This window comes from Giraffa tippelskirchi, chromosome 8 (genome assembly GCF_054371585.1).
Source record: "Giraffa tippelskirchi isolate mGirTip1 chromosome 8, T2T-mGirTip1v1.2.pri, whole genome shotgun sequence".
NCBI classification, from domain to species: domain Eukaryota; kingdom Metazoa; phylum Chordata; class Mammalia; order Artiodactyla; family Giraffidae; genus Giraffa; species Giraffa tippelskirchi.
In genome coordinates, this window is record NC_137282.1 from 124,006,314 (window position 1) to 124,031,729 (window position 25,416).

The 25,416-nt window shown below is 46.1% G+C and overlaps 1 protein-coding gene and 1 long non-coding RNA gene across 3 annotated transcripts; both read right to left on the reverse strand.

Moving 5' to 3' along the window:
- Nucleotides 1-5,515: 5,515 nt before the first annotated feature.
- LOC145517448 (HLA class II histocompatibility antigen, DM alpha chain) lies at nt 5,516-24,474 on the reverse strand. 2 transcript variants are annotated; one of them, XM_081519887.1, is made up of 5 exons: nt 23,334-24,474; nt 8,175-8,459; nt 6,472-6,750; nt 6,132-6,260; nt 5,516-5,778 (listed from the first exon to the last, which is right to left on the reverse strand). In XM_081519887.1, exons 1-5 carry the CDS (start codon nt 23,593-23,595, stop codon nt 5,774-5,776), a joined length of 960 nt encoding a protein of 319 aa, XP_081376013.1. In that variant the 5' UTR covers nt 23,596-24,474; the 3' UTR covers nt 5,516-5,773. The 2 variants fall into 2 exon arrangements, with proteins under 2 accessions (XP_081376013.1, XP_081376012.1); XM_081519886.1 differs by lacking the exon at nt 23,334-24,474 and adding an exon at nt 10,410-10,591.
- Nucleotides 15,122-22,581, reverse strand: LOC145517449 (uncharacterized). Its single transcript, XR_014062047.1, has 5 exons — nt 21,735-22,581; nt 19,974-20,109; nt 18,579-18,617; nt 17,112-17,206; nt 15,122-15,271 (listed from the first exon to the last, which is right to left on the reverse strand). It is a non-coding gene; the product is annotated as an uncharacterized LOC145517449 (long non-coding RNA).
- Nucleotides 24,475-25,416: the final 942 nt, after the last annotated feature.

Below are 25,416 nucleotides of genomic sequence, written 5' to 3' on the forward strand. Positions count from 1 at the left end.
AATTGTGGTCTCTGCCCCCATGTCGTTCGTTGGCAGGTTGGTTGGAGAGTGAGAAGAAACATCTAGAAAGAGAAGAGTTTTTGTTAAAGCAGGTAAGCAATCTGGATAGTGGACTTAAAAGAGAAAAGAGAAGTCACTGTGGGTTTGGTGCACAGGAAGTCCTCTCCATTGAGTAGGCCTGGAAGTGGGCTGCATTCACACCGGAGAAGAGGAAGGCGGTTGGTGTATAACCGCACAAGCTTGGAAGGATAAGTTTCTGTTGAGGGTCTACCAGCCGCCTGGACTGGTGAAAACAAAAACAACAACAATGACATCACTGGCACATTGAAGAAGTTCACTAATGTGGTCTTGTGCTTTTTCCGAGAGGTCGGCCGTAATACTGGAGCTCTTCTAGGTACTTCCTAGTGTCCCTGTACGTACACAGGCTCCTCTTCTGGACAGATGGTTTTAACTTAAGCCTCCATTTTATAAAGTCAAAAATTGTTCAACCCATCCAACATTTGTAATCAAAAACCAAGAGTGTGAGATCACATTTGTGACTTCCTTCAATGTATTCTCAAAACTACACACTTCTGCAATGGGTCAGGATTACATGACTTCCCAGTCTGTTCAGCTTCACATCCACCCACTTGCCATCTCACCTCTTCTCACCCTCCATCTTCTCTGTTAGGATTCACTACTCCAGACCCTGACCTTTGGATTACAGTCACTATAACTAGTTCAACATCTTTCCACCCTGCAGCCAGACTACTTGAACTGCTAGCATATATTTTACCTGATTTGCCACCACAAGTCTTTTTTTAAAAAATATTTAATTTATTTGACTGAGCCAGGACTTAGTTGCAGCATGTAGGATCTTTAGTTGTGGCTTGTTGGATCTTGTTCCCTGACCAGGGATCAAACTCGGGCCCCCTGCATTGGGAACATAAAGTCTTAGACACTGGACCCCCAGGGAAGTCCTGCCACCACCACTCCTGAATCATGTTATTACCTCCCCATCTTAACTATGAGAAAATGGAGGCAGAGGGAGGTTAGTGATTGCCCAGCTTTACCCAGATGCTGGGTAATAGCACCATGGCTTGAACTCAGGATTTATGATTCAAAATCCTACACTATAACAATATCTTGAAAAAGTGAAAGTATTAGTCATTCAATCATGTCTGACTCTTTGCGACCCCATGAACTGTAGCCAGGCTCCTCCGTCCATGGGATTCTCCAGGCAAGAATACCAGAGTGGGTAGCCATTTCCTTCTCCAAGGGATCTCCCTGACCCAGGGATCAAACCCAGGTTTCCTGCATTATAGACTCATTATAGATTCTTCACCATCTGAGCCACCAGGGAAGCCCCATAATAATATCTTAATAATCAGAAAATAATTGAAAACTGCCAACCATTTATAATAGGAATTTAAAAACCATAATATATCTATATACTTAGAAATTACCATACAAAAGTATAAGAACTTTATGGAAGAAAAGGAAAACTTTATTAAAGTACATAAATGAAGACCTCAAGAAGTGAAGAGACATACCATATTCATGGATGAGGCATCCTATCACAATGAAGAAGTCAGGTTCCCCCCATATTTCTAACCAAAATCAAAGCAGAATTTGGGGAGAATTTGACAAGCTGACTCTAAAATATGTATGATAATAAAATCCATGAGAATCTTAGACAGTTTTGATAAAGAAGAGCATAATGTAGTTTTCTGGGAAGTGAGGTGGCAAAGAAATGGAAACTAGCACTATCAAATATGAAAACATTTTTTAAAAGCCTTAATAATTAAAACATGTTTAAGTGAACACAGGAACTGCCAAACCGATTGAACTGAATAATTCAGAGACAGATCCATGCATATGGGGGAATTTGGCACAAAATTCCTGGGAATAAATCAAATAGTTTCTAAATGGCATTAATGTCATTTAGTGTTTGGAGAAAAAGAAAGTTGTAAACATACTCACACCATATGCAAAAATTCCAGATCAGTAAAAATCTAAATGTGAAAGGATAATAGCAAACACTAATAGAAGAAGGCTTCGTGCAATATCACAGATGGCCAGATAAATATAGAGCAAAGCATTTTACCCAAAATTATTCATCAGAAAAGAGAGACTTACCTTTGATATAAGTCCTTAAGTTTTCCCCTTTCCAAATTATGGCCACTCTTTCAAAGCTCTTTGGAGAAGATACATTATTCTAAAATGACTTCAATTAATAAATATGTGAGAAGCCTGCATACTGTTTTCCACAGCAGCTTAACCAACTTGCATTCCTACCTATATTGCATAAGGATTCAGCAACAATATAGAAGTTCCTCAAAAAAATAAAAATAGAACTACCATATGATCTAGCAATTCCACTTCTGAGTTTTTATTCAAAGAAAACAAAAACATTAACTCAAATACATATATACATATATACCCCCATGTTCACTGCAGCATTATTTACTGTAGACACAATATGGAAACAACCTAACTGTCCATCAGTGAATGAAAGAATAAAGAAATTGTCGTGTATACATATAATGGAATATTATTCAGCCATTAAAAAAATCTTGCCATTTTTAACAACACGGATGAAACTCAAGGGCCTTATGTGAAATAAAATAAGTTGGAGAAAGACAAATACCATATAATCTCTTTTTTATGTGGAATAATAATAATAATAAACAAGCTTATAGAAACAGAACAGATTTGTGGGTGCCAGAGACAGGGGCCAGGAGGTGGGAGAAGAGAACAAACTGGTTTTGGTGGGGTGTTTTAGTTTAAATAAATGGATTTATTTTTAAATCAATCAATCAAATAATTTAGAAACCATTAGCATAATCAAAAATAAATACATGAGAAGAATAAGAATAAAAATTATTTTATGGAACATGAAAGTGGAAACAGCAATATGTGTTAAAATACTATGTTATAAATTAAGTGATTTTAAACTTGTGAGTAACTAAAATAAAAGTAGTTAGCAGACGTTTGACTATTCGCCTATAACTTCTACATACCTAAAGCTTTATATTTTGAAACTGGTCAAAAATTTTTAAAAATATTCTCACTGAGAATATGGAGACTCACCTCATCACTTTATGTTTCAGAAAATATTATAACTTTACTGCCCTGGGTTTGGAAAGAATTTCTTAAGATTATGAAAACACAAACCATATGGGGTTTTTTTTAGTCTTTAGTTTTTGGTCACATCATGTGTATGTGGTATCTTAGTTTGCTGACCAGGAGTTGAACCAGCGCCTTCTCCATTGGAAGCATGGAGTCTTAACCACTGCACCCCCAGGGAAGTCCCACCATTTGGGTTTTGACCATGAAAATGAAATCATTCTATTTAGGGAAGGAACCATATACTAATTTACTGATGAGCAGCAACGTGGAAGAAGGCAGTTGCAGTATTTATATACTGACATAGGATTACTCTATGGAATATATCAGAAACTCCCCACATTCACATGAAAAAAATCATTTTTAAGATAGATGAACAATATAAATCAGCAATTCACACAGAGAGAAACCTAGGAAAGGATGTCCAGCCTCACTAGTAAGGCAAAAATGCAAATTAAAACATGAGACCCCTTGACACCCACTGAACTGCCTACATTTGAAAGTCAAATAATTTCAAGTATTAGTGACAATAAAGGAAAGTGAGAGTTGGTGAGCGTGTAAATTGTTTATGGTCCCTGAATCACTGAAATGACAAAGAAGTTGTGTGAAAAAACTAACACATGAACCAAGACAGTGTAGCCGTGAGAGCGACATCTGGGCTGAGTGTGTCAAGTCTTGGACGAGTTTAGTCAAGGTCAGTAGGGCTGGAGGATTAGGAATAGGTTCATGGAAGAGGAGGCACTAAATTTTTTATTAAAAGGGGGAAGGACATCAGATGAGAGAGGGTCTGGAAGGCTTCTTGAATATTATAAGTGACAGTATCACAGAATGCTTGATCAGAGAGCATCTAACCTAAGCCCACCATTTTACAGATGAGCAGTTCGAGGCCCAGAGAGAGTGTGCGACTTCTCTAGGGCCACACAGTGTAGTTGAAAAAAAGGTTTGGAAATTTTCTGGTGGTCCAGCAGTTTTCGACTCTGCACTTTCCCCGCCAAGGGCCCAGGTTCACTCCTGGCCGGGGAACTCAGATCCCACAAGCCAAGAGGTGCAGGCAAAAAAATACTCACATATAAATAAATAAAAGCAGTTTTAAGTCTTGAGTGGCAGGAAGCTTCTGGATAGGTTGGAAAATGGAGAGAGAGAAATCAGGAAGGACTAGAAAGCAACAAGGGACAGATGCAAAATGGTAAAGTGAAAGAAAAAGATCTCAAAGAGGGAGCATATACTTGAAGGTAGATTCAATACTTGAAGGTAGATTCAAAGTTGTTCCCAGAAAAGAAGTTAATGATGCTGCTGAATTCCCCAGTGAAAATCTTTGCTAAGTTACAAGCACTTTTTCTACGTGCCAAGCACTGTTCTAAGAAGTCTGCAAGATATTAATTTATTTAAGCTTCACAGCAACCTTATTCAGGGAGGCAGCACTGTTAACATCGTCCTTTTACAGAAAATGACACCAAGACACAGAGAGGTTAAGGAACTCATCCAAGGGCACACAACTACAGTCATGATTGAATCCCCAGTGGTCTGGTTCGGCACCCGATTTTCTTAACCAGTACACATGCTGCTCTTAGAAATGAGATGGTTCAGAGGAGGTGCCAGGTCCTGGGAAGAAGTGGATATTTCCCCTTAGATTCTGATACAATGCAGAAAACAGAGATTCTTGCGCCAATACCAAAATAATTTTACTTTTCACCTTAACGGCGCTCCCTCCTTCAAAGCAACTCCCAGACCTCAAAAAAAGCAAGAAACAAAATGCAGGCAAAGGAAGTTACCACCATTAGTCATGTGCCCCCACCACACCACCACCATCCACCCAAGGCAGCAGCAGCATCCTAGTTCCCCCTGGACAGTCCCCTCAGGCCACAGAACAGGTCATCTGAGAGGACACATGAATTCTGGGCCCTTCCAGGCTGTTCACACTTCACTTCAGTGATATTTGATGATACTGTTTTCACAAAACCGAGATGACTGAGTTAGAATAGCATCTGAAGTCTTATTTTTCCCACTCTGAAGCTCTTGTTTTCCCAGCTATGGTGAAGGTTGAAGGTAGTTATATATTCCTCAAGGCGGCCTCTACTAGGCATGAACATTTTCACAAACAGTAGAGTACGAAGAGAAAAAAAAAAAGCAAGTGGCTTCCTCCAGCATCGTGTGAGCAGATTACCATAAAGAAGCTCTGCTTTGCTTGCTCACATATTTCACACAGACTGATGGGAGTAAAAGCCATCACGCTGTGTGGAGACCAGGGAGCAGGAGTCAGCCCAGGAGTTAGCGGTTTTCCCATTTCTCTCCCTAATGAAGGCAAACTGTGTCAGGTGAAGGCATGGTGAGTTTGACATGAAAACCTACTCAAGTTAAAACATCCAGAAATAAAATATCATGAGTTAAAAAAGAAGCCACACCGACATTAAGAAATGAGATTTATTGCCTTGACATGGCAGGGGTGTGGTTGAGATCAGAAGGCCACTCTGGGTTCCCCTGGCTGCAGAGCCCTCAGCTGAGAAACCTGGGTGCAAGCACGTGTGTGCACAGACACACACACATCCCAGAGGAGCCCCAGGGCCTCCTGCTCTGAGAAGGAGAGATCCTGGTCAGGATGTGAGAACCCAAACACCTCCTGCTTGGATGGCTGCAGCTGTTGGCATCAGACTCTGGCCAGGAAGAGTCAGCCTGAGGAGAAAGAAGGGTGGAGAAAATCCATCGGGGGGTCCGTCTCATCCCCAAAGGCCCTTCCCGACCGGCAACACACCATCCAGAAGTGGCTCTCTCCTTGTCTCCAGATCATCTCCAAACACCCTTCCTCCAGCTCGCCCCCTGCTCCTCCCCCAGGCAAAGACGTTCTCCTGACCTGTAACTGCGGGCCTGCACTGGGCCCTCAACCAGGAGGATGGGGGTGCCGGATACAGGCCTCCCCACCCAAGGGCCCCTGTGTGTGCTCCCTGGGTCGCAAGACGGTCCCCAGCAAACTCACACGTGCGCCACTGTGTCTGGCTCTCCCACCCCCTCCAGATGCCCCGACGTACCGCCTAAGCACGGCTTTCGGCAGTAGATGATGAGGACCAAGCCAACAATGATGCCCAGCACACCCAGGCCAAAGGCCACGCCACACAGCACATTCTCCAGAAGATCAGAGGGCAGCGCGTTCTGGGGCACTGGAGAGAGAGGGGAGCTGGTCAGCCCCGAGACCTGGGTGGGGATGACGTGGCTGTCTATGACAGGGCAGACCCAGAGGCTGGGAAGACTGAGGTCGGCGCAGAGTGGGAACAGCCTGAACAAGGGCCAGGTGGAGAAAGAAGCCCTCCCATGGGTCTACCCCTCTTCTGCCCCACAAAGGAACCAGGCTTCCAGGGAGAAGGGTCTCACCCCAAAAACCGAGTGCTGTGTAGCCATCGATCTCATGAGTCACGATGCAAGAGAAAAGATCATAGGGTGTTGGTGTGAAGTTTAAGTAGGAAAAGGCCTGGAAGGTGAGTCCATCCACCGCCGAGACAAAAGTGGGCCCAGCTTCTTCCACAGGCGCTGACTGATGTTGCCAGTTCACGGTCAGTGTGGGTGGAAAGAGGTTACTGATGAAACAGACCAGCGTGTTGGGCTTGCCAAACTCCAGGGGCTTCAGTGTGAACACCTCAACGATGGGGAACCCTGTGGGGGGATTGAGGGGTGAGGGAAGGAAGCTCCGATGGGACCCCCGTTTATGGAGGGGACGTGGCACACGGAGGAGAGACGAGGAGTTGGGGCTCTGGGGGAGGTCTCTGCCCAGGCAAGAACCAGACCTGGACCAGAGCCAGACCACGCCGGCCCTCCACTCTAACTTCCTGCAGCACTTCTGGTCTGGACCGCCGGGCTGTCTTCTCATTAAAAACGCAGGCACATTTTAACCAGGGGTTTGGGATTAACAGACACACACTAGTATATATAAGATCGATAATCAATAAGGACCTATTTTACAGCACTGGGAACTCGACTCAATATTCTGTAATAACGCATGTGGGACAAGAAACTGGAAAAGAATGAATATACGTATGTGCGTAAGTGAACCACTTTCCTGTACACCTAAAACTAACACAACATTGTACATCAACTATACGCCAGTATAAAATCAAAATTAAATTAAAAAATAAAGGTAACCACCATAAAAAAAAAGAACCAACTGGTAAAAAAAAAACATTGAAAACACTGATTTTAAGGAAAGGTTCAAGAACTATATGTTTGGACATATTTGAAAGATATGCTGATCACATCTATATATGTTTTTTAAGTTCCCTTGTCATCCAATTAATGTCAACTCAGTTTTGATGTGGTATTGTTGCTTAAATCTTGAAAAATGTACATTAAAACACATTATGATTGCAAACTATTTCGTTTAGAACGGTTGGACAACAAGGTCCTGCTGTGTGGCATGGGGAATTATATCCAATCTCCTGGGATAAACAATAATGGAGAAGAACATTAAAAAAGGAATGTATGCACGTGCATGACTGTGTCAGTTCGCTGTGCAGCAGAGATTGGCCCAGCGCTGTGGATCAACTGTATTTCAATTAAGAAAACACACTGTGATATCCAAACAATGGTGGCAGAATAATAAAATAAATATTAACAGAGTTTACTTAATCCATGTAGTTAAGCCTAGCTTACCAAGGCAGTTAACTACCATTTCGTTAACTCAGCTAGGGCTTTCATCTACAATGATCCACCAACATTTCCTAATAAACTTTTAAAAAATTTTTAAAAAAATAAATGAAATGCAGTCACATCATCAGATACTACCATTCTCCTCTTCCATCTTGCTAAGCATCGATCATAACACAAGTGGTAACAGTCAGAAGGCATCGGTCGGTCCCTGCTAAATTCATCAAGTTCCATAATTTTGAATCCTACTACATCCCAGGGACTTTTCTTCTGCCCACAACAAAAACAGAGTGCAGACCACGGTGGTAGAAAAATCAAGGTTCAAGGGGAGAACCAGAAAGCATGAGAGATGGGGAACTGGTGTGAAAGGGGAAAATTCAGTGTATAATATTAAGAGGGCAGCTCCCCTCCCTACCCCCACAGAAAAATGCCCTGACCTCTAGACACTGGGATTTGCCCTTCAAGTTTTGGGCCAATTTCCTCGATCATGGCCCGGCAAAAATTTTTGTCAAACATAACGTCGGAAGTATCTCCATGCTGGTGAGCCCAGTCAGCAAATTCAGGCAAGCGAGGCACTCGGATGTTCTGGGAAAAGTCGAAGGAGAAAAGCTGGTCCTCGTCGTAGGCCTCAGAGAGCCCCAAGTTGGGGCTCCAGTCCTGGCAGTACATTGTGTGCAGGAACGTGTGGTTTTGTAGCTCATCTCTCCACCATGGAGCAGGAGCTGCAAAAGAGACAGGACAGGGTTCAGGGAGGTGGGATCCCCTTCACCTTAGAAAACAGCAAGGGACTTCCTTGGTGGTCCAGTGGTTAAGAATCCGCCTTGCGATGCAAGGGACTCGGGTTGGATCCCTGCTTGAGAAACGAAGGTCCCACAGCCCAGAAGCAACTAAGCCTGTGCACTGCAACTACTCTGCAGCAGTTTGGGAGCCTTTGCGCCACAACTAGAGAATCCACTTGCTGCAATGAAGGGTCCTTGCATAATGTAATGGAGATTCTGCTTACCTCAACTAAAACCCAACACAGCCAAATAAATAAATAGTTTTTAAAAAAGAAAAGAAAACAGCAAGCCCTGCTCCAGGGAGGAGGGAGGCAGTGGTGGGTTTACAACCTCTCTTGTGTCTGTCACTTAGGCTCTGCCTCCCAGTAGGAGTGAAAAAGAAATTACGGAATCTCTCCAAACTTTCCCAGTCCATAAAAACATCAACCATCTAAAGCTGTAACAAGTAAAAGGTTCTAGGATCTAAAGTGACGAATTCACTTGACAGAGTCACAGCATTGACTGTATTTTTGTGCCCAAAAGCACCCAGCCAAGGAGGTAAGTTGTGGCTGAAATTCAGCTTGCATTTTGCTTAACCAAGCTGTGCATCCTGGCACAGGGCTGTGTGCATGCATGCTAAGTCCATTCAGTCATGTCCAATTATTTGCAACACTGTGGACTGTAGCCCACCAGGTTCCTCTGTTCATGGGATTCTCCAGGCAGGAGTACTAGAGTGGGTTGCCATTTCCTCCTCCAGGGGATCTTCCCCAGCCAGGAGTCAAACCCACCTTCTGTGTTGGCAGGCAGGTTCTTGACCACTAGCGCCACCTGGGAAGTCTCGGCACAGGGCTACTTTCTCCCACATTAGAGACTTTGTGTAACTCCCAAGGGGCATCCTATTGACTTGTGAAGCGCCTGTATGGGTTTCCCAGTCTTCACGTGGATGGAGGAATGGTCATGATCTAAGCCACAGACAATACTTCCCTATCCTACACTCAGACACACATAAGTGAAGTCGTTCAGTCTTTGCAACCTCATGGACTGTAGCCTACCAGGCTCTTCCGTCCATGGGATTTTCCAAGCAAGAGTACTGGATTGGGTTGCCATTTCCTTCTCCAGGAGATCTTCCCGATCCAGGGATTGAACCTGGGTCTCCCGCATTGTAGGCAGACGCTTTACCATCTGAGCCACCAGGGAAGTCCATGGCAAACTATAAAACAACTCTCCAGGCTTCTTTTCGGGCACTTCATTGGCACCAGGCCTCTCTAAAAATATCTTCCCTCCCTCAGCCCTGCAGACCTTGCAAAGACAGAACTGGGGGAATAGTACCATAGCTACAGGAAATAATCCCTAATTCTTTGAAACTCCTGGCAGGAATCTCCCCAGCCAGAAAGATTCTACTCAGAACCCAATACCCAGAATGACAGACAGTTAGAGTAAGAGGGATCTTCCAGGTTCTTCTTCCATTCCACTCCATCCTTTTCAGAGAAAGAAACTAAGGACCAATAAAGTTATGAGGTTTTTCAAGAATTGTAAGGTGAATTGATTTCAGAGTGCAGGGTTCCTAAGTAGGAACAGTGGCGGTAACATCTGTTTTGTTCAAATCCCAGCTCTACCACTTACCAAAGGGGTGAACTTGCCCAAGTTACTTAAACTCTGAGTCTCATTTCCTTCATCTGGAAAATGGATATAATAATCTCTGCTTCAAGAGACTGTCTCCAGTGGAACCTACGAAGCACCTCTGGCATTGTTTACCATCCATCCAGAACATGGCTCTTTCCCAATTCTGCTATCGTTTCTGCTCTCTCATCACAACTTTCACCACTTACTAAGCACTCTTGTCACTTTCAAATACCCCGGCTCCCTAGGCTCTACCCCACTCAGGATGGAAGCCGCTGAGAGGCACTGTCATACCTTCAGGGGCGGTCCGGGACAGGGGCGGCAGCCAGAGAAAGCAGAGCAGCAGTAGCAGCGCAGCTCCCTGGCTCAGCTCATGATCCATATCTTCACACACCCCCGGGGGGCTAGGAACGACCAGCCAGCTGACCCAGGTCCCCAAATTCCTTCCCAGATCATATTTCTCCAGCTCACTTCCCACGTCATTCTGGATAAGCCAATCACAAAAAGTGTAGGGTTTGACGTTATCAGTCGCTGGGGAGAGACCTGGAGCAAGTTACCTTCTTAGGTCTTCGCTCTTTCACCAGGCCAGCCTTGGGGTGTAGCTGGCGTGCGGAGGCAGTGGAGGAATGTCTGCCTCCTGGTGGGGATTCCTCTTTAGAATCCGGCTGTCAGCCTCAGCCTGGAACCAGACCAAGGGACTCTTCTGAGCAGCACCACCCCGTGGCCAAATAATAAGCTGAGGAAGCTCATTTTCCCACAGCAAACCTCCCCCACCACCCCCCGGACCCAGGGCTCTTCGGACTCTGTTGGAGGATGGAGGAATAGGTGGGATGTAATTAGGAAGGCTGATAAGAGTCTTGAAGGAAAAACAGGCCAGAAGAATGTGAGGAGAGAAAAACCACCCAGGGCAAGGAGCAGGCAAGTGGGTGAAGGTCAAAGGCATTCAGAGCTCCTTTCTTTGGAGACCTCTGTAATAGTTGGAGGCTGTTCATGTGTTCCTGTTTGGTAACAGGCAGGGGATGAAGGTGGAGTGTCAAGAGGAGCTAGAATTTTTTTTTTTAGGAGTTACTTTTTACTTTTTTGTCTTTTTTAAAAAGTTTATTGGGGTATAGTTGGTTTAAGATGAGCTAAAAATTTAGGCAAGAGCTAGATCGTATAGGCTCTGTTACACCGCAAGACAGGTGTGGCTTCTTTGTTTGCTTCCTGCTGCACCACACGGCATGCAGGATCCTAGTTTTAAGGCAGGTGCCCAGCACAAAGAAGGATGCACTGCTGGCTACTCCCATCCCTTTCACCTCTTGATGACTAAGTGTCCAAGACAATCCACACATCCAGCACCAGAGGAAAACCTGAGCCTATTCCAAGTCCTGAGTTTGCAACTCTTGCCTAAGGCATACATATGAGCCCGTGCCCCCTGCTGAGAGAATCTGACAGGAAGCCGACCTCCCAGGAAGGATGGGAGACACACACCTTGCAGACTCCTAGACAGAACAGTCTAGAACACAATATAGGCGACAAGGTGTGGCACAGAGTTAACTAGGTCACTGAAATACACCAATGTTAGTGCGCACTAATGCACTGAGAACCTGGTGGCAGTAGGGGCACCTGGGAGCCAAGAGACTAGAAGACGAAGAGCATTCAGAGACAGAGGTGTTCCATGGAGAGGGGCGAGGTCAGCATTATCAGACGCTACTCAGAGGTCGAGGGAGGACTGGAAAGCGTCCTTAGATCTGCTAATTATGAGATGGGTGATAAATGCGTTGGAAGCAGTTTCAGCATTGTAGTGGGAGTGGACTCCAGATTGTGGTGGGCTGAGAAGTGGGAGACGAGGAAGAGACTGTCAGTGTATGTGCTGCAAGTATGACAGAAGAAAAAGAAAGACAGAAGGGGTTTGAGGGGGAGGCAGTGAGAAAAAGCTAATGTGGCAATTAAGTAGTAATCTTAGAAATCAATCTATGTGAACATGGTCCTTTCAAAATCCATACTCCCTTCTGAAAAACAAGCAACTGCAGGCATAACAGCCCCAAACACAACCCCATGACTTTCTGCATATCTCCAAATACTAAACGGTACATACATGTGTGTGAGTGTGTGTATGTGTGGTGGTGGGTAGAATGCCAGGGTTGGGGTAGGCTTCCTTTGTGGATTAATCCATCAGTAATTCCTGTAGTGGGGAAGATTCAGCCCCTTAGGAAAGTAGTGTTATTCAGTTGTGTCCGACTCTGCAACCCCATGGACTAAGCCCGCCAGGCTCCTCTGTCCATGGGATTTCCCAGGCAAAAATACTGGAGTGGGTAACCACTCTTTTCTCCAGGGGATCTTCCCAACCCAGGGATAGAACCCACGTCTCCTGCATTGCAGGCAGATTCTTTACCATCTGAGCCACTAGGAAAGCCCTAGGAAATTAGAGAGGAGGTGGCTCAGACAGTTAAGAATCCATCTGCAATGAGGAAGACCTGGGTTTGATCCCTGGGTTTGGAAGATCCCCTGGAGAAGGGAACAGCTACCGACTCCAGTATTCTGGCCTGGAGAATTCCACGGACAGAGAAGCCTGGCAGGGACAGCCCATGGGGTCGCAGAGTCGGATATGACAGTGACTTTCACGGTCACTGTCACATTAACATCACCAAAACTATCGGTGGAGACAGATGGCACATGGCCACCTACAGTTCTACACCAGGAGTGAGCAACCTTTTTCTATAAAGGACCAGACAGTAAATCACTGAAATTTAAATTTCATATAATTTTGATGAGTCACAAAATATAATCCTTGTTTATGGGGGAGAGCAAGGGTAGTCAGGCAGTCTTCAAATCATTTATTTATTGGTCTTACCATAAGGCATGTGGGAATCTTAGTTCCCTGACTAGGGATCAAACTTGAGTCCCCTGCATTGAAGTGCAGAGTCTTAACCACTGGACAGTCAGGGATGTCCCCAATTCTTTCACTTTTTTTTCCAATCATTTATAAACAAAAAGCCATTCTGAGTTCCTGGGCCATATAAAAGCAGATAGGCTGAATATTATTCAGACCATAGTTTGCTGAACACAGTTCTATGTGTGGTCAGAAACAGGGTGGGGAACTCAAAACAAACCCACCCTCCAAAGAGCCCCAGTCCTCCTTGGGGATGGCAATTCGTTAATGTGTCCCAGATACAACACTGTTCAGAAGGAGGTCTGGGGGAGGAGTCTAGGAACACGTGGGGGCAGACGCTGCAGCTACACTGGGTGGAGAGACACGGCAGAGAATCCAAGCTCCCCACCAAGAGCACAGTGTAGACAAGTCCAGCATGCAGTGAAATCCAACTATCCATCATGAAGATGGAGGCAAGGCTGTGCTTAACTATTCTTACCCTGTACAAATGGGAACAAGTTAAAACATTAATAACTACCCTTCCCTCTATGTAATTCTTCCCAGGACCGTGCAACAACCTCCATTAATAGATATCTCAAAAATAGTATGTCATCAGTTTGGGGAAGTGGGAACTGCGGGCAAGAAGGGGAGATGGCCAGTTCTGTATCCCAGTAACTCACCGTCTTTGATGAGATATGAATGCCTCCGAAAATAGAGCCCTCACACCTGTGAACCCAATAGGTCCTGGCTTTCTAACACGCAGCCCTCCGTCTGTACTTCTGCCCCATTTTCTATTTCTTGACAGAGCCAAGTTTCCTGAAAAAGTTGTGGGCAACCATCTCTCTACTTTCATATTTGCCATTTAATCCTTAACCCTAAACAATCAAACAGTTCAACATCTTCGTGTTGCTACATCAAAGGGACTCTCTGCAGTCACAGCAACATTTGACACCGTTGGCCATGCAGATTCCTAAAACGGTTTATTTTTTGGCATCCCTGATAGCACTCTCTCCTAGTTTTTCTTCCAACTTCTCTGGCATCCTGTCACCTTTATGGACGACTTTCAGCTAACCCTTAAGTGTTGGCATCCCTGGAGTTTCATCCTCACCCTCTTCTCTTACACTCTACAGCTGCTCTCAATGGCATTTACCCTCACTTATCTTCCATTACCACCTGCTGCTGCTGCTGCTAAGTCGCTTCAGTCGTGTCTGACTCTGTGCGACCCCTTAGACGGCAGCCCACCAGGCTCCGCCGTCCCTGGGATTCTCCAGGCAAGAATACTGGAGTGGGTTGCCATTTCCTTCTCCAATGCGTGAAAGGGAAAAGTGAAAGTGAAGTCGCTCAGTCGTGTCGGACTCTTAGCGACCCCATGGACTGAGCCTGCCAGGCTCCTCCGTCCAGGGGATTTTCCAGGCAAAAGAGTACTGGAGTGGGGTGCCATTGCCTTCTCCTCCATTACTACCTATTTGTTGACATTTTCCACATCCCCCTCTGTGACTCAGACCTTGCTGATTCCACACCATCCTTACACCAAACTGCCTTTAGGCATCACCACTTGGATGTTGTACATAGCGGTTCTCAAATTGTACTTACCACAAAATAGGGTCCCACAAGAAATTTTTGTACATGTAAATTTGATAGTAGGAATTATTTTTATATGTATTTCAACACAGATGTAATAAGACACCAAAGATGTATATACAGTAATTTTTATTATGCAATAATTATATTTAATAAGGTTATTTTGATCTTAAGCAACAGAAACCAATTCTAGCTAAATTAACTTTTAAGTGAAAAGTCAAAAGCGTTAGTCACTCTGTGCTATGCTTAGTCGCTCAGTCACGTCCGACTCTTTGTGACCCCACAGACTGTAGCCCACCAGGCCCCTGTGTCCATGGAATTCTCCAAGCAAGAATACCAGAGTGGACTGCCATTTCCTGCTCCAGGGGATCTTCCTGACCTAGGGATCAAACCCAGATCTCTCACATCGCAGGCAGATTCTTTACTGTCTCAGCCACCAGGGAAGCCCCTTAAAGGGGAGATTTATTGGATGGATATAGAGCTAGCTCACAAAATCAAAAGGGAGAAATCAGCTAGTCTCAGGAAGGGGAGTCACAGGGCCTTAGCAGCAGGGGTTGAGTTGCCATTAATATACCTCATCTTCAAAGGCCTCCAGCATTTTATCTTTCAAGTTTCATGTTGCTACAAGAGACAATCTGACTGTCTCAGCTTCTATCAGGTATGGACCTCTGGATCAATCAGTGGTGGCCAGGCACAATATCATCTCTGTGTCTTAGAGCTATTCCTGAAGAAAAGAGAATTATCACAAACCAAACAACCACCTCAACATAGCTATCTTGAACATACAGCATCCCAGACAATGGCATGAGATCACCTAAGACATAAACATAACCTGAAATCTGTGTATAAATATTCAGACAGCATTTCCCAGTCAACTCCCAAATGACATCTATCACCTACTTGATGACTTCTGGTCTATCACAGGTCTTGCCACAAATTCAGAATATACTTTATGACTTCACTCAATGTTGATTATTTACATTCTACTAAATGATTTCCTTTGGATCTATGACCAAGTTTGAAATTTTCTTTTTATCATGGAAAATTTCAAACAGACACAAAAGAATCTAGTAAACCCCCACACACTGTTTGTTTTTTTTTGGCTGCATCAGGTCTTAGTTGCAGCACGTGAGATCTTTGTTGCATCATGCAGGATCTTTCTCATTGCAGCGCATAGACTCTTTACTTAGTTGGGCTTCCCTTGTGGTTCAGAGGGTAAAGCATTTCCCGCAACGCAGGAGACCTGGGTTCGATCCCCAGGTCAGGAAGATCCCCCGGAGAAGGAAATGGCGACCCACTCCCAGGACTCTTGCCTGGAAAATGGCATGGACAGAGCAGCCTGGCAGGCTATCATCCATGGGATCAAAGAGAGTCATACACATCCGAGCAACTTCCCTGGCTCAGTAGTTGCAGCACATAGGCTTAGTTGCTTCGCAGCATGTGGGATCTTAGTTCCCCATCCAGGGGTCTAACCCTGCTCCTCTGCCATTGCAGGACAGATTCTTAAGCACTGGATCACCAGGGAAGTCTTCTCCTATATGCTTTAAGTTTCAATAATTTAAACATGCTAATAGTCTTCCATTCTTGTTACAGCTATTCTCCTATTCCACACATTTTTTTTCTAGAATATTTAAACAAATGCTATCATTATATTTCACCAGGAAACATTTCTAAGAGTATCTATAATAACTTTTCCTTTAACTGCTATACTATCACTACAAGTAACAAAATTAAAAATAATTGCTTAACTTAACCCAGTCTGTGTTCATTTTTTCCCGACTATCTCAAAAATGTCTAAGAGAAAGTTTGAAATAGAAAGCATTCTTGTGGTTTTCAAACTGTGCTTTTATTTTAATTAGTGAATTTTCCATTTACATGATGTCTCATAAACCTCTGTTAAATGTTCAGTAATGAATTTTTAGGCAAATTAAGTTCAGGAATTACTACACTGAATGTACTTCTATCTCAAAATTTACAAAACTAACCTCACCACCTTCTCTTCCCAGCATGCTCCAGCTCCCGTATTCAAGAGCTCAGTGTGTAGGCTGACTGTCTACCCAATCAGATGAGTCACAAATGTGGGAGTCAAGTTTGACAACTTCACCTTCCTCAAACCATCTCGTCCAGTTGTTCACTAAGTCTATCAATCCTACCTCTTCCGTATCTCCTGAGTCTGTCCTCCATTCCTACTGGTTCAGGCCCTCAGTGGCTATATTTTTTTCCTGGATTACTGTAGTTTTCTTAGAATTAATCTCTCTGCCTCCAATCTTACTCTCATTTTCCAGTGCTGCCATGGGGATCTTTTTACTAGTACATTTGATCACATCATATTTATATGAAAACCTTCAATAATTCTCTGCAGTATGCTTTCCTTGACATGACCCTTAAATGATCTGGACCCTCTTAATCTATCTCTGTATAAGCCCTTTGAAGTTTCAGCTCCCTCAGAAAGCCTTGGAACCCAGAGTGGAGATGAGTGACCTCCTCAGTATGTGTCCATAGCACTGGCCTGCCCTTCCCATCATCTGTATTTTATCATTCTGTTAATTGTCTGCTTTAGTCACCTCATTCCCACTGCAGGGTCTCAAGGGATCTTTTCCTGTTCTTTTTTTACACTCTCAGCATGTACCAAGAAAGCCCACCAGCAAGTGACTGCTCACTGTATGAATAAATGGGCTGTAGGTCACTGAAGGCGCAAAACTGGGCCTGGAAGAATCTTCAAGCCTTAGATGAATGATAGTTTCTTCTAACACTGGTATTTCAACAGTAAATCTCACCAGGCACATCTATGGGCCCCTCTACAAACATCTTCACTCCCACTGCCTTCCCCATGCACACCACCCCTCTTCCCATTTTCTTCTTCCCCTCTGCCACAGCCCAGAGTAAACCTGGCCACCCAGCTCCCACCCTTCCCTTCATTTCCTGCTCAGTGTATCTCTTCACATCCATATTCATTCTTCCTTTTTGGCTGCATTATTAGAATATAGTAATGCTGTCAACCACTCTACAAGGTTGGAGTTTACTATTACCATTATATAAATAAGATATCCTCAGTTCAAAGAGGTTCATTTATTTATTTAGCAAATATTTATGGACTGTCCTCTACATACTTGTAGTATGCTGGGCACCAGGCACCTACCTGATAAAACTTGTAATCTAATGAAAACTTGTCTCTAACGTCTAGAGACATTAAATAAGTAAACATACAAATCTACAAAAGCAAACTGTAAAAGACAGCATAAAGGAAAAGAACTGAGACCCGTAGAAAGACTAACTGAAATGGAACCCAGTGATATTGTGATGGGATCTGAAGTGTGAGTAGGGGTTAGCGAAGCGGTGGAGGGGAGAGAAGGCTCTGAGGCAGGTGAGGGGCTGGTTCCTTCAAGGAGGAGACCTGTATGGCTGGCGTATTAGTGATAAGGGACGACAGACAGACATGAGGCAAGAGGCAGGAAGAAGCAAGACCACATAGGGCCTCCTGAACCACAGTGAGGTTTCTAAGTGCAACTAGTTCTAATGCTGTGACGACTTTATTCCTTCTCATTCCATGTGTGAATGTATGCTGTGGCTCCTACCTGACCTACCTCCAGTCTCTCCAAAGCCAATCCATGGTGCACAATGTTAAGTAAGTCTTCCTATAAAAGTAACTCTTGCTTCTCCTTTCAAAAAAATTAAGCAGCTCCTCCCTTTCTACAAGATTCAGTCTGAATTACCTGGCCTGGGTTTTCAGATTCCCTGTACTTTGACCTCTGTCCCTAGATGACAGAAACTGCTCTCCACTGTCAGTAACAATCCCCAATTACCAACCTAATGAGGTTTCCCCCTTTCTTCACGCTCTCACACCCTGTGCAGGATCTTGTCTCCTCATTCAATCAGAACAGGGGTTCTTGGGAATTCCCTGGCAGACCAGTGGTTAGGGCTTGGTGCTTTCCCTCCCAAGCCCTGGTTCGATCCCTGGTTGGGGAACTAAGATTCACAAGCTGTACAGCACAATCAAAAAAGAAAGAAAGAAAAGAACAGGGGTTCTTAACCTGCAGTCCACATGCCATAAAATTCAGGGGTCCATGAACCTGGATGGAATAAAAAGAGCCACCTTTATTTTTAAGAACATCTAACTAACTGAAACTTAACTTTATCAATGAAAAGAATAAGTCTTTGTAGTATCAGCAGTACCTGTAATGTTGTCATCAATAGAGATGACCATCAATTAACATTTTCATATCACAGTCTCTACAATTATGAGTTGTTAGACTTGAAATAAATCATTTAATGTCTTAGCATTCTATTAGTAAGGGAATACACATTACTAGATCAGCACCCAGTTCTTTAAATACTTTGATAACTGCATATTTTATTTATGCACTTACAAGTATTATCATCAGACAAGGTCCAAAGGCTCTACCAAATTGCCCAAGTTCATAGCAAAGACAAGCTTAAAAACTCCTGATTAGTCATACATTCAATAACCGTGAGGTCCTCCCTGCAGCCCTCTCTCGTTCTGGATTGTTCACATTACGTTGTTCTGCTTTTCCTTCTTGTTTGATGCTCTTCCACTGGTTCCACTTCCTCTTCTTGCTGCCTGTGTGAGGATGTAACCCAGATCTCGATGCTTAACCTACAGCTACGTTGTCCATACTTCCTCCGTTACAAATCTCACCTACCTGCATGACAGATTCAAACTATACCTCAAAGGTGACTCCCAAATCTACCTCTATCAATCTTTTTTTCCCCTCAAACCTCAATCTTATACCTGCTTTGCCTAACAACCAGAATAACATACCATTCAGTGGCAGACTTCTTGGGTTCAAATCCCAACTCCAGACACTTATTAAACATGTAACCATGTTTATTTAACATCTCTTGCTTTAGTTGCTTCATTTGAAAAATAGGAGTGATAACAATAGAATCTACAGGGTTACAAGGATTAGAAGAGTTCATACACATAAAATACTCTTAATAGGGTCTGAGACATTTCAAGAACTCAATGTTAGCTACCACTAGCCTCATCTCCTTCCAACACCTGACATTTTTATTTGGTGCCTATTAACAGGTACAGTGATAGCCACCACAGATATGAAGACAGAATTCCTATCAAATGATATAATTCTGATCAAGCTGCTCAATAACTGTCAGTGGTTCCCTATTAGGTCCAAACTTAACAGCACTGGAATTCATCATGTTGCCTCAAATAAATGTACCTTCCAGCCTCCTCTGGCTCTCCTTCTTGTAACTTCCTCTATCTGGCCAGACTGAACCACAATGCTCTGTGAAAATGACCTGCTCTGTTATGTCTTTTCTCCCACAGTCCCAGTGTCTCAATGTTTATCTGATAACAATAATTTGTCTCACTACAATTACTTCTCCCATACTATGCATGGAGCCCCCCAAACACAAACACTACAATCTTACCTAAGTCACATACTTACTTAAACATCAACTTGCTTCAACATTTGCATACTCTGTGAGCACCTCTTATTGACCAGATCCTGAGCCAGAAGCTGGAAGTTTGCTGCTGTTGTTGTTTTAAAGACTATAGCATTGACCTGTTCTCAGGATCAAAATCTAGTAAGGGAGGGAAACATGGCTCACATAAACGCCATTCACTGTGAAAGGTGCAATTATAAGAGAAAGAGACACCAAGGGATGAGCAGTCATCTCAATTTGGAAGGCAAGGGTAGGCTTTTTGGATGATGGTATTTGGGCTTACATGGACTGAGCAAAAGCCTATTTCATGTAGTGAGAGCAGTATGTGTAAAACATAGTGTAAAACAAAATGGCGTGTTGAGGAACAGTTCAATATGGCTGTAGTATAGGGCCCATGAACAAGTCACTAGACATGATGCTGGAGAGGTAGGCAGACCTTTCTGGCCAGCACAGGAATTTGAACTTTATCACATAGGCAATGAGGAATTAACACAGGGCTTAACAGTAGCATATGGCTCCAGTTGTATTTTGGAAAGCTCATTCCTGGCAGTGTTGTGGCAGAGGCAGAGAGGAAAATCTAGAACAGCAGCGTCCCAGAGAACTTTCTCCAGTGATGGAAATGCTCTGTAATTTGTCCTGTCCAATACAACAGCTGCTAGCCACACAGGGCTAATGAGAACTTAAAATGTGGCTAGGGCACCTGAGGAACTAAATTTAAAACAGTTATTTAGTGTTAATTTAAACAGCCACACATGGCTAGTGGCTACCATAATGAACAGTGCAGCTTTAGAGACAAGCAAATCAGTTAGGAAGCTGTTGATACAGCTCAGGTGATCGGACTAGGGCAGAGGGTGAGTCAATAGCTGTATCAGAGGCACAATGGTAAGCCAAGGGGATACAAAGCTGTGAGAAAAATAAATCAAGAATGGCTCCCAGATTCTAGGTTTTTTTGGCTGAATTACTGCTATCAGCCAGGATAATATATAAAGAGAAGGAGCAGGTCTAGGCTGCATATAGGTTGCACCGTTTTGAACGTGTTGAAGTGGTCTGAGGGCTATCTAAGTGGTAAAATTAAGTACTGAGTTTTGCTCAGGAGAGTTGACTGAACTAAAGATAAAGATTTGAGAGGCTCTGAGCCACTGAGTGAGATTACTTAGAAAAGATGAACACAATTAGAAGCAAACCGAGGCAAAATCCGGGCAAACATCAACACAGGCTTAAGAAGAGTCCACAAAAGGACACAGAGGAACAGTAGGACAAGCAGGAAAAGAAACAAGTGAGAAGCAGTCACAGAAATCAAGGGTGTAGAGAATTTCAGGAAGGAAGCCTGATCAAATGTCAAATACTTCAGTGAGGTCAAATAAGGTGACAGCTGAAAAGTGCTTCCTGATTTTGCCAATTAGAAGGTCCTTGGTGATATTTGCCAAGACAGTGTCAGTAGTGGAAGAAATGGGCTAAAGAGTGGGAAATGAGGCAGAGAGAGGAAAATTAACACAATTTCAGGTCTTGACTGGGAAGGGGAGCTGACAAGTAAGCATGTAAGAGGGCCTTCAAGGGGATATGATATTGATTAAGGTTATTTTCTTTCTTTCCTTATTTTTAGGCGGGGAAAACCCCTAGAAGGGAGCAGTTTAAAACACCAATTGGTAGAAAATGGAAAGCTTCAGAGTAACAGATCGGGTTGACAGGTCGAAAGGAAAATACGTGTCTTTAATCCGAAAAGAGGACTTCTAGTACTGATAGAATGGTAAAGAGACACATACACGGCCGTTTACAGGTGGGAAACGGAAAGCCCAAGAGCTCTCCGGCAAGCTGGCCTTTCTGCTCCGGTCTGTGGGAGGGGAGTGGGGGTAATGAACTACAGACTGAACCACACTCTGAGGGTCATGGGTGGGATTACTGCCCAGGAACAAAGCTTTAGGTGCCAACCATCCTTATGTTACCAAATTCGGAAGCCCCTGTGCCTCCTGCACAGTGAGGTTCATCAATCTAAACATCAGAGTTTGGAATAGAGCAAGGTTCATTACAAATTCATACCTGGGTGGCTCATGCCCTAAGAACCCCAAAGTTGCTCAAAGCAAAAAGAAGTGATCAGAAAGCTATTAAGTTCAGCAGCATGCAGAGTCCAGACACCCCCTTCTCCCACCCGCCCCGCGGCACTCAATGAAGTAAGAAGTCTAGGTAGACTCAGGCGAATTGAGAGGTTACGGGCCTAAGACAAAGAGGCCGAACACAATGCCCACGTCAACCGCCCACACCTCCGCTCCCCGCCGCAGTGGTGACAACACTCCCGCTGTGAGCCACGCTACACCGCGGAGGGACCCCACCCTGCAAACCCTCACAACTCCAGGTCCAGGCCCCATCCTCCTCCACTGACAACAGCTCAGCAGCGCGCGCTCCGGCTGGACTCTGGGCCCGGGTGTCCCAAGCCATCCCTTACACCTGCGGAGGAGGAACCGAGTTGGGCCACCTCAGGACGCCCCGCGAGGGCGCCTGCAGTGGGGGAGGGGCTGCTGAGGCGGGAGGGCGCGCGCCGCGCCCGCTTCCGCCCCACCCACTGCGCGCGCTCCGAGCCCAGCCGCAGGGGCCAAGGCGCCCGCCCTCACGCCTGCGCACTGCCGCTCTCCCCGCGGCCTCCCACTCTCCTTTCCCCTCCCCCAAGCCGGTCGCACCCTTGCGCCTGCGCTGTGCACGTTCCCGGGCTGCGGCAGCCATGCTGAACCCGTACGGCGCGACTAGTGGGGGGGATAGGGTCGACGACAGCGAGACAGGCAGCCGAGGGTGTGGAGAAGCAGCGGCGTTACGGTGCTTTGGGTCTGTAGAGAAAGGCCTGGGCCATGCGGCCCTCTTGGCCCCTTGCGCGACCCCCGAGAACCTTCGGAAAAACCGGCCCCCGTGGCGGTGGGGAGGGGGGTGGCTGGCACGTGACCTGGATCAGCCAATCTGAGTGACGCTGACGTGGCCGCGCGGTCCCGATGCTCTCCCCACCCCCCAGCTCGGCCGGGAAGGGAGGGGCTGGGGGCTACGCCCCCTCCCCCAACGCAACCTCAGTTTCCGGGGGGGTGACACCCCGGATTACATCCTCCCCCCGCACCAAGCCAAGGGGAACAGTGGAGCCCCCCTGGAAGGTTCCGGGATCCAGGTGAGAAAGGGCCCTTGCTGGGCGGGTATGTTGTCAGTCATTTAAATGCCTAACCAATGGTGGGGAGTCCGAGAGGGAGATTCTTGGGGTGCAGAGAAGAACCCTGAGGGTGGGAGCACTTGTCCTTCAAACAGTTTACAGCCAATGGGAATGGGGAGGGGGCGAGCAGGCGAGGGCCCCTCGGGTGGGGGAGGGGAATGGTCAACCTCTGTCTTCTTACCAATTGGAGGGCAAAGGGGCGTGGGGGCGGTGTGTCCCCCCGATTCCATTCGTCCCTTGGGGGTACAGGAGCCTGGAGTCAGGTGAGAAGGGATCCTTTCGGCGGCCGGAGGGTGGGGTGATCTAGTGGGCTGAGGAGTGGGAGTGGTGACTGTAGTTCCTACTCCTAGAGGGGAATGCTGAGAGTTGGCAACCCAGGCTGTGAACTGAGATTGTTCCCAGGCGCCCACTCCCTTTCTCCCCAGAGGCTGTAGAAGGAGCATTTCTGTGCTGCTTTTGTGTCAGCGGTAGGAACCTGGCAGTCATCACATGGCATAGTGGAGGTTACGCTTCGAGTGGCTTATCGAATTTGTGTGCATTCACGTGGACCTGGCCTGGGGAGCCTTCTGAAGAAACCTTGGTTGCCCCGGCGGGGTCTTAGTTGAGCATGTGTCTATCACAGGCTGGGGAGAGTTTGCAAGCTAGAAGCTTGGGGTCATCTTTGGATCAGGAACCAGGCCCAACGGGGGTCTCGGGAGAGGTTAAAAATCGTGGCTTGAGACACAGGAGAGTGAGTTCCGGGACCTGGAATGATTTCACAGCTCCCAAAGTTTCCGTTTTCTCCTGGGTGGTGTCTTCTGCCTCCTTCATCCCCTCCCCCATTCCTGAACAGTCTCTCCTTGTGTATTGCGGGGGAGGGAGCGGAAAGGAGGGAAGAGTTACTTTTCCAAATTACTGAGTACCAGTAGCCTCCCGTGTGACTCATTTGGGGGCAGGGACGATTGGGAGGCAGAGGAGAACAGTGATTTTCCGGAATGCAGGGAAATAAGCCAGAATGTCTGGCTGTCCTTCTACTATCTAATAAGGCCCTGTGGTCTCTCGACCTCCTAAGTTTTTCTTCCCTGACCGGCCCTCAGATGGGCCTCGGTGCAGACTTGCAAGGCCCCTCGTGGAAGAATGGCAGATTGGGGAGGCTGGGCCACTAGGGGGAGGGGGAGGGGAGAAGGCCTCTGCGAAAGTTGCTGTGTCATTGCTCTCCTTGCTGCAGCCACCCGGGCGGGCCCGCTTGTACTTTTGAGGCCGAGGCCTGATCGGAGGGGGGGAGGAGAGGAGAGACTGCCGTCCCTGTGCGTGCTCCCCCCCCACCCCCGCAGGGTTTGCCCGAGTCTGGTGGTCGAGAAGACGAAAGGTTGACGGCCATTTTAGACGCAATAACCGAGGTTAAGGCTCCAGGGGGTGCTACGAAGGAAAGAGGGTAACAGTTCGAGGACTTATGCCCTCACGAAGCCCTGCGGTTAGGAGGGGGGGCTCTTATATTCGTTGACTTACATGGTTAATTTCCTTATTCAGATACGCATAGAGTGTTTTCTTCCTTGGTAACCAGAAAAAGGGACAAGGAGGAGGGGGGAGGGCCCCCAACTAAAGGCTGGGCGGGGGAAATTATTCCCTCTCCGGTGAGGGGGACAGGGGGAGTCCAAGAGATGGCTTTAGTGATCCTAACCTTGCGCTGCGGCTCTATTCACACGTAGTCTGTAACCTTATTCTGGTTACTATGTGGTGGGAAAGAGTGAGTGAGTGGGTGGGGGGGAGGGGGCGAAATTGAGCTCCCAAAATGGCTCCTGCCCCTCCTCGGAGGCGGACGGCCCGGGGGGAGGGGGGAGGGGAGAGGAGGAGGGGGAGGGCTAGTCGGAGCCGCAGCCGCCGCCTCCTCCGCTCGCCCTCCTCCCTGGCGCTGACCGATAGACCAGCCGCTCCGTGGGGAGGACTCCGGACCCTCGTGGGGGGGATGGGGGAGCCCTTCCGCCCCCCCGACGCCAGGACCCTAAGAGGGGGTGCGGGCCCGCCTTCGGAGTGGGGGGAAGGGCGGGGAGCGTGGGGAGAGGTCTGAGCTCGCCAGGAGGGGGAGGGTGCGCACCCTGATTCGCCCCTCGAAGGCCTTGTTTTTTCCGCTCTGAGCCAGACACCGGAGAGAAGTTTGGGGAGGAGGTGGGTTTCATTTTACAGGGTATACGGGTGCTTTTGTTGGAGATTTTGCTCCCACTAAAGGGTTGCCGAGGTTTTGTCGACCAGGTAGATATTTGTATCGGTAACTTAAGGTATCAGAG